The sequence below is a fragment of the Homalodisca vitripennis genome, unplaced genomic scaffold (genome assembly GCF_021130785.1).
Source record: "Homalodisca vitripennis isolate AUS2020 unplaced genomic scaffold, UT_GWSS_2.1 ScUCBcl_9706;HRSCAF=18293, whole genome shotgun sequence".
NCBI lineage: Eukaryota > Metazoa > Arthropoda > Insecta > Hemiptera > Cicadellidae > Homalodisca > Homalodisca vitripennis.
The window spans coordinates 37,638-47,441 of record NW_025785912.1 but is presented as its reverse complement, the minus strand read 5'-3'; the positions used below and the strand labels follow the sequence as shown (position 1 = coordinate 47,441).

Below are 9,804 nucleotides of genomic sequence, written 5' to 3'. Positions count from 1 at the left end.
ATTCTTTTAGATATCAATACTGTTTTAGTTCTTCAGTTTATGCAATATGTTTTTAAATATTTATGTTGAAATTCCCAACAAAGACTTGATTACTGAGTTTTAGAAAAAATATTATGTATTAATCTAATTTAAAATTATGTATTAAGGTATCCTACAAATACCTGTAATTAAATATTCTTCCCTTGGATGTAAACTCAGAAAAAAACCATCCTGTCATTATTTGTATTTCTTCTACAACCTTCACTAAAAACAAATAAAAGAACACCTACACCTACAGTGTTTTCAGAAGTATTAAGGAATAAAATTGTGTTATTTACTTTTGGAGATTTTGTGTTTTTAATTTTATATTCTGTAATAACACTCACAATTTGATTCATTATATGAAGAAATATTTCTTGTGGCATGGTTCACAAAAGAAAATCTATAATCTTTTGATAAAGATGTAACAAATTCAATAATTTTTATAGGTTTGAAAAAGATATTTTTTGTAGATAAGTATTTTTACCTTTAAGCAGTTCAATGAGACTAAGCAGAATATCAGCTTTACAGAGTAGAGAGGCGCACGACTCATCCAATGCTGCTGTAGACACCAACATCACTACCTGTTGTCCAACAAAGAGTGCAATGAACAATTAGGGCTTGTTTGACTAATTTGGCAAGCAATTCTTAACAAAGTAATTTGCACAGTTGATTATTAATTATTAGTACATAGTCAAATTCCGAAAATCTGAGGGTGGATCAATCACAATCATGTTTAATTAATTTAACCACCATTTTCAATCGGTTTACTTTTATAGTCTTCAAAGCATAGAGTAAGCTTGATATAAGAAAACTTATTTCAAACATGTCTGCAAGAAAGAAAAGAAAATGTAGAGAACAGAGTAAGAAAATATCCAGATAAGTAAATTAAAAGTTTTAGTAAACTAACATTTAGGAAATATTAGGTATGCAGTGCTTGGTCAATACTCTAATGCAGAAATAAAAGACAAAAATATTTATATAAAACTCTATCTAACTATATAAATTATATTATATAAATTTAAAGAATGTAAAACCCAACTTAGCTGTCTTTTGACAGAATTAGGCTTCTCAGATGTGTGTATGTATATTTATTTTCTTGATCGGGAAACAAAGCAAAATCAACTATGGAAAAAAAAATACTAAGACCGAAGTAAATTACAATGGCCATAAATATATACTTCTTGATTGTGGCAACAAGGCAAACAAAAAATTGGCATCGGAAATATGATTCACTTGAACCAGAATTGCTCATACACTTGCAAGGCACCATAAACTTATTTGAGATTAGCTGACCTATATTGGTTTGTTATTCATTTGGAAATAAAGTCCACTGATCCTTTGGAACATAGATTGTATTGTATTTGCAGTCAAATTGGTGACAAATATTTACAAACCTCTAACACCAGATCGTCTGGAGCGTGGCCTGGAACCAGCTGAGCCTTGAGCCAATTGACCAGGTTGTACTGTTGCAGAAGTGTACAATAGTCTAGTTCTGGCAGAGTCAGGTTGGCCAACAACCCCACACACTCCAAAGTAAAATCGTCACTTGGCTGGGTTGCTATCACGTTAGCCAGGTCACCTACAAAATCCTACCAATACAGAGACAATAAGTATCTTCCAAGGGTAATAATTAAATGTTTACAAACTAAGCAGAGGTTAATTAATGGCTATACAACGCTTCCAATTATATTAACTGATATACAATGGTAACAATCTATCAAATACACTATAGTTGTTTAATAGATAAATAACTCTTCTCTTTAATCTGCGAGTGTTAAACACGAGAAATACAATAAGTTCTTTGAAACATAAGTTTAGTCTCATTTATTAACCTCATTGACACCTTGAACAAATTAATTAGAAAAGTGACAAAAAGATATAGTTTATTTGAATTTTTACTGGAAGCTGATTTAGTAAATAAATATAAATAACATTATGTAAGGAAAGAACTAAAACTGTAAAATATAGGTCTACAACAATACACCAATGTAAAACTGATCTAGTATTATCATCAATTTATAACCACAGTCGACTATATACAGTCTTGCTAGCAACTGAGCGTAACCTTGGAGTAGCAAGCACATTGCCACTACCGCCAAAAATCAGTCATTGCTTAAATTCTGTTGTTTAAGTGTTTTATCATATTTTTTTAGGTGACTTTTACATGAAAAATGTCTCTCTATAACACGAGATGTTGTATATAGAACAATTAACAGTACAAATAGAAAATAGGTTAAATGCAACATTATTTAAGGACCAAAAGAAAAATATCTATCCAGTTTCGCTTGAAAGTGTTTGAATAAAAACTTCAGTTCTGAAGATTCCACAGTTTTTGCCCAAGCACCAAACCAGCCAAACACAGTGCAGAACTAATGGTGATCCCAAAGAGAGACTTGTTTCTCAAAAAAATAGGATCATTTGAACAAGCGCATCATCTCCAATAGAGAGTAATTTACAGAAGAATGAAGTTTAGCTGCAATCGATAAGCCATTTTTTTAGTAAGATCAAATTATCAGATACTTTATGGATAACCCACGTATATTGATGAGCGCATTATTGATAATGCGACTTTGGTCCTCTTAACCTCAATATAGATTTATGAGCCAATGCTTTTATATTTACCAGCAGAAGATATTGGTGAACAGATAATAATAGGCAAAGTTGTGAGAGAATTGCCTGAGCCTTTATATGTGAATATGTTTCTTGTGTGTCGTATTCCCACTACTGTAAAATGGAAATAAGAGATTTACAAAAATGAGAGAGTGTGAATCTCAGCTTACCAGTAATTATTCTGGTAGCAGAAACCATACACAGAGTTTACATTAGCAAAAGCGTTTACATCAACCTCTTCTGTGAAAAAAAGCTTTTGCAAATTTTGCTAGTCTCTTTATTTATTTTTTTATTATACCTGCGCCTATAAAGGAACTGTTTTTCATACTCCTTGCAATGTAGATACTTGTTATCTTAACCCATTGCGGATCAACGACGTGAGGGTGACGCGGAGCGAGGCGTGGACCAAAAGCACAATGACGTGACCCTCACGCGGATGACGTGGTACGGATGACTCATTTGTTTTGAACGCTTATCGCTGTTATAAGCCTCGGAGATATTTATACTCAGTTTTTCCTGGACTGGCTTCCTATCTTATCTCTGGTACTCGTCCACAAACACTCCCCTCGTTATCGGTCAATAACGTTATTATTTGCGACAAATTGTTTGACTGAGGCGTACAGTCGTGGCGTTCGATTTTCCTTTGCCTCGTGTGCGTGTACGTAAATAAAATGGGTGACGATTTACGATTATCTGAATTAGATAGACTATTATTAGAAAGTGGAAGTGACGAAAGTGATATCGATAGTGTTATTGAGGATGGAGACGGTTCTATCACGCGTATTTGTCCACGTTTTCATAATTACGCGGATACTAATGTTGACAGTGACGAGCGGGCTAGTGACCATGATTCAGATGTTCAGACTATTTCAGACATTGTTCCTGGGACACCACCGGATGTGGAAACTCTATTTCAACATCATTTCAATATAAATAAAAACGCTCAAAGTAGTGCTTCCGAGGATATTTATGAATATACTTCTAGTATAATATACTTGTCTAATATGATCTGTATAATGTTTATCTATATATATAAAAATGAATGTTTGTATGTTTGTCCTTTATGGAATCGTGAACTATTGGACCGATCATGATGAAAATTTGTACGTATATGTATTTTTCCACGGAGAAGGTTTATAAGCTATGCCCATCCCTTTCCCGATTCAGGATTCCGCCCCACTGGTTACAGAAATACCCATAAGAAATGCATTGCAGCAAACATATGTTAACGTCTTTTCAAATTTTTAATCAGCTGTTCTTTGTAAACATATATTACACTTATAGTTTTAAAGCATAGAGTAAGCTTAAGAGAAACGACAAATTTTGTTTAAACTGTTTTTGCAATCACTGTTAAACATAGACTTTACTATCCAGATAATACAATTCAAATTTGACGTAAAAATTCACCTTTAACTGCAATATTTATTTAATATAAACCATGCTCATGCTTGATCAGAAGAGTAATGCAGATATCATAATTACTATCTTACGTTGGCTACAAATATAAAGAATGTTATAAAATCAACCTTAGTTGTTTTTTTTGACAGAAGTATGGTTCTCAAAACTCCGTGTGTACATATTCTCTCGATCGAGACAACAAAGCAAGCTCAATCGTGGCATCGGAGATATAACTAATTTAATCTAAAATTTATTATAGTAAAAAAAAAATTTACTAAGTAATATAAGGACTTCGGTTCTTAAGATTTGCGTGCGAAGCCGTGGGTAACAGCTAGATAGAGGCAGGAATATGGTACATACCTTCATAATACGCCCAAGAGGCTCACGATGGAACGACTATCAATTATCTCAGCAATGTTTAGAATGTGATAGAAAAAGAATAAGTGAATATAGTGTACTGTTTTCAACGGGAAATTGCGTGCGAAGCCGCGGGCAACTTTTGCAAAAAATTATTGAAATGCGCAGCAAAGCGCGCCGGGCCCGCTAGTATAACATAAATAACAACATAAACAAACAAAACATGTATAATTAGCGAGCGCGCTAAGCAGGCAGGTAGGCGTGCAAACACTGCGGGTGCTGAGTTGTAATACGGATTAATTCGTACTCTAAGGCCCGTGCGCGCGCCGTTTTCACAATCCGCAATGGGTTAACACTCATACATTCCTTTCCAAGCCTCATACAATTTGAATTTTATTTATAATGTGCATAAATCAAAGTGGAACCGTACTCTCAATAACAATTTTTCTACCTGTCAAAGGCAACTATTAATTTTAATTCTTTGTTACTCACAATGAAAAGCTGCTTGGAGTTTGCGTGCGTGGAAGCATTTCTGAGTATTTTCATGATGATGGGACTCTGGTGGTGGAAGGCGCACTCTATCAGGTACTGCAGGTTGTTGCCATCCAGGAGCTGACTGGCGCAGCGCCCGTGGAGAGCCAGGTTTACCAACAGTGCTACTGACAGAGTATGTAGCTCCTCCCCGGGCTCCAGTCCCACCATCATGCCAGTCACCTGAGTTAATTGATTTTTAATTAACTTAAATGAAATACCTGCTGTAAATAATTCAAACACAATTTATTGGTGACATGCACCCACATTATTTAGTATATGTAAATTTTTTCAATTTGCGTATGTTTATTTATACGATTGTGTGGTTTTGTATTGCAATTTTGATGAGCACCAAGATACTTTGATTTGTCAACCTGGCGATAGAGTTTAACTCTGAAACCAGTCTTTTTACCTAAAACAAACAAAAACTGTGAACGGATATAAGGTACTTAACCTTCTTTCATCAGTACCAACCGGTATTACAAAGTTTGCACAAACCATTTATTACAATGTTAAACAGTGATGCCAAACACCCCTAGCTGGACCTAATTACTGGTGCTTATCTGATTACAATGTCTCTGACCAGACATGCATGTAGTAATGACTTGGTTCAATTACACTGAAACATGTATGTACTTATTACAGTTTTGTTTTGAAAAGTTAATAGTTCATATTATGTTTGTTTATAAAAGATTAATAAATAACTAAAGGAGTTTATACCACATATACACACACAAACACATTAATCCATACAAGAAGAAGAACATACACCCATACAATTTTGATAACTTGCAATAAACATATATAAGTCAATAGATTTTAAAATTAAGATAAACTAGCAACCTATTTTAGAGTTAAAATTTACACAAAACAAATTATCATACATATAAGATAGAAATACATAAACTATTGTAAAATTGAATCATCAAATAAAATAAAGTAATTTCTTTAGACCAAATATCACAGAATATATTAAATCTTAATATAAAAAACAAGTAGATTGTTATGCAAAGTAAGTTTACAACACCTGGAATTATAAAGTGGATTTAGATCAGCTTGTGACTTTACAATAATGGAATTTATTCTTTTAACCCTAGAACACTACCGTGTTTTGATATACCTTTGTTACTACCGATACGTAAATTTTACGTAGCATGTTTATTTTTGTTTGTTAGGTAATGTAAAGGTTTATTTTCATGTCTGTGTATTGTGTTTGTGTATTTTCTTGCCTATGTGCTTACTCAAGGTCATGATACGTGTGTTTAAGAGTGTGTAATACTCTCTCTCTCAATACAAGCACTAGAAAACAAAGATCGCAGCGTCAAAAATAGCTTATGACATAATTGACCTCAGTACCGGTCAACCTCCTCTCTGCTGCGCCTAAAACCAACAAAACAGTACTGCTACGGCTTTGACGGCACTCGATTTATTAAACTAACTTACAACAACTCAAAATACACAGTCGATGCCAACACAAGGCCAGCAAAACAAAATAATTCTGGTCTCAGGAGAAACCGAGGTGATGAATCAGTTGGCGCTCTATGGTGGCATAAAAAATGTTGACATAGACAAGAACACTGACATAAAACTCCAACTTGTCCAAGGCGTGCCCGGATGTGGCAAAACAACGTTTATTATAAACAACCACTCAAAAAATGACCTGGTCCTTTTCCCAACCAGGGAGGGAGCAAATGACTTTAGAAATCGGCTAAAATTAAAACAAAATACCCAACCACACAATAATAAGCATATCAAAGACTCATGCAGAACAGTGCACTCCTTCATAATAAATCTAACAGACCACATAAAAAAAAGGAGGAAGATACAACAGGGTAATTATAGATGAAGCCTTAATGCTCCATGCTGGAGAAATCCTCTTTGCTTGTGCGATTGCCGGAGTAAAAGAGGCACTACTGGTGGGAGATAAACAACAAATACCTTTCATAAACAGGACAAACTACAACATGACATACTATGACATCACAAGAGTGGCTGAGGTGACACAAGTCCTAAGTTTCTCATAGATGTACTAACAGTATCACCACCCTCTTAGCATCTTATTATGAACAAGGAATGGTAACCTGCAACCCTGTGAAAAACGAGACGAGCCTTAAAGTACCTGGAAAGACATAAAAGAGCTGCAATTGGACAAAGACCTTTATAAAAGTCCTTGTATTCAAACAGGCTGAAAAACGAGGCACTTAATAACCTAGGCTTTAATGTGTCAACAGTGCATGAATTTCAAGGCAAACAAGCAGGGCATGTAGCAGTCATACGAACATCAAGGAAAAAAGAAGACATATATGACTCCCTACCACACTGTATTGTTGCCATCTCCAGACACACTCAATCTTTTATCTATTTCACCCCCACTGGAGATGACACGCTGAGCAAGTGGATAAGACTGATGAACTCGCACGCAAGCCAGGACCTAGCTGACCACTTTCAACCTCCACACACGGAAAACACCTCAAAACCGCAACAAGCAGAATTGAAAAAAAACTCACCCCAAACCTTGTTGATACAGAACCCCTCACCCCCTTTGACATTGAGAAAGGGAAACACCTCACCAACCATGAACCTGAAGGAACCAGAAGAGGTCCCACTCAAAAGTCTGCAACACCACCCTTCCGCCACATCCGACATCGCCATTCCAAACAAACAAGCCAGCCCAAACAACATAATAGTATTACCTGAAATAACACAAATACGATGATGGAAGCGAACCAGAGCTTCCAGTCTTCTTGAAAAGGAAATTTCCTGTAAGGGAGATGAAAACCCAAGTAGAGGATCCCAATGAAATAGTAATATCTGAATATCACAATCAAGCCTCCCCAGAACCAGATCATTTATTGGAACTTAAAGACCACTCGGATAAATCCTCAGAGACTGGAAAATACTACAAAAGATAAGGACACTAAACAGAGACACGCAACTCTGCAAATTAACACAACAAAACCTCTTTTTTAGATTGCACTCGAAGGACAAGGGACAAAGAAAAAAACCATTTTTGTAACAAGGACGTTCATAAACTCCGAAAGGAAAAGAAAAATAGCAACATGTACAGAACTAACAACCCACAAAGACACAGAACTCAACATCGAGGAAAATTCAGCACCTTATACAAAACACAAAATTAAAATCATGCACCAAAATGTAAATTGGGCTATCCAACAAAATTGACAGACTTACTCATTTCATAAGCGAGGAAAACCCGGACCTTATAATAGTAACTGAACACGGCTTGACCAAAGAAAACCTGGAAAACACCCGCATTGATGGCTATACACTTGTAGGTGGCTTTGCCAGGAAAAACCATATCAAAGGAGGGGTGGCAGGATACATAAAAGATGACCTCAAACAGCACACTAATCTCTCATATACACAAGTGGAGATGAGAGCGAGCTTATTTGCGAGACAGCTCTCTTCGAGATAAAAACAAAGAAAACAAGCCTACGAATACTCGGAGTCTACAGACCTCCCAACGCAAACTTAGACCAAGGTATTGACATACTTACAGAACAACTCGACAGATCTCTAGAGTCACACAAAAAGATCGTGCTTGTAGGAGACATCAATGTGGACAGCCTGACTGAAAGCAATGACAAATCCAAACTCGAAGAGCTTCCTCTAACATCTTATCAGATAACAAGAATGAACCTACCACCCACACACGTATCACCAGAGATACCTCTAAATCAATAGACTGGATATGCACTAACATTGACCAACAATTGATAAACACATCGGTTATCTCATCCCGGACTTTCTGACCATACAGCCCCAATCAGCCACAATAATCACATCAAAAAATAAAAGAAAGCTTCAAAGAAAGAAAAAGAATTTTCAGCAAGAAAACAATAGAACTTTTCAAATCCAGACTGCAAACCCAAAAACTGGGTCATTCTCCATGCTCAAGAGGACATAAACGACTTGTATGACACCTTCCACACTATCACACAATCTATTCTAGATGAAACCTGCCCATTAAAAACCTGCGCAACCAGACATAACAAAGGCTTAAGGCAGTGCTGGGACACGGAAATGTGCCAAATTAAAAAGTGAATACATAAAAGCTTTGGAAAAGGAACAATGCACAGGAAGAGCAGAAGACAAAATGGAGACGGCTGCAAGGAAAAAGAGTTACGACACTAAACTAAAATCGCTACGTAAAGAATATATGGCAGAATTATATAAACAAAGCTGACAACAGGTCCAGAGCGTTATGGCAAGTGGTAAATAACCAGCGTAAGGCTAAAACTGACAACAACACAGAATTGCTCCTCCTCATGGACAACACCATTATAACACAACCAGCAGAAGTGGCAAACTGTTTCAACACATTTTTCTCAACTGTGGCACACAGAACACTCCCAAAACTCTGATCTTAATCCGAACCCAGACCCCCGATGACTATGAACCACCTCCACCTATAAAGCAGAACTTACACTTCAAACCAGCAACAACTAATGAAATCTTAAAAATCATAGACTCCCTAAAACCAAAAACCTCATCTGGAGCAGATCACATATCAGCTAAACTTGTAAAAGCATGTAAAAACGAACTGTTAAGACCACTCACCCTTATAACTAACAAATCTCTTTCACAAGGAATTTTCCCCAACCAATTAAAAATAGCTAAAGTCTACCCAAAGTACAAAGCCGGACCACATAATGACACAAACAGCTATCGACCTATTTCACTCAATTCTACTTTTTCAAAAATTTTAGAAAAAGTTGTCTTACACAGACTCCTAAACTACCTTGAGGAAAACAAACTTCTTACTTACCAACAACACGGATTCCTAAAGGGCAGATCAACATCCACAGCCTTAATACAATTCATAGAATACATTATAGATCAACTGGAAGAGGCTGCACAGCAACC

At 36.0% G+C, this 9,804-nt stretch overlaps 1 protein-coding gene across 1 annotated transcript in view; it reads right to left on the bottom strand.

The window, feature by feature from the left end:
* Window positions 1–505: 505 nt before the first annotated feature.
* The window catches only part of LOC124374728 (kinesin-associated protein 3-like), a gene marked incomplete at its 3' end in the record, with an annotated part of 30,707 nt that continues 21,408 nt past the window's right edge, over window positions 506–9,804 (bottom strand). Inside the window, 3 exon segments of the mRNA XM_046832893.1 lie at window positions 506–602; window positions 1,416–1,610; window positions 4,879–5,100. Of these exon segments, the coding sequence (XP_046688849.1) occupies window positions 506–602; window positions 1,416–1,610; window positions 4,879–5,100 (514 nt within the window).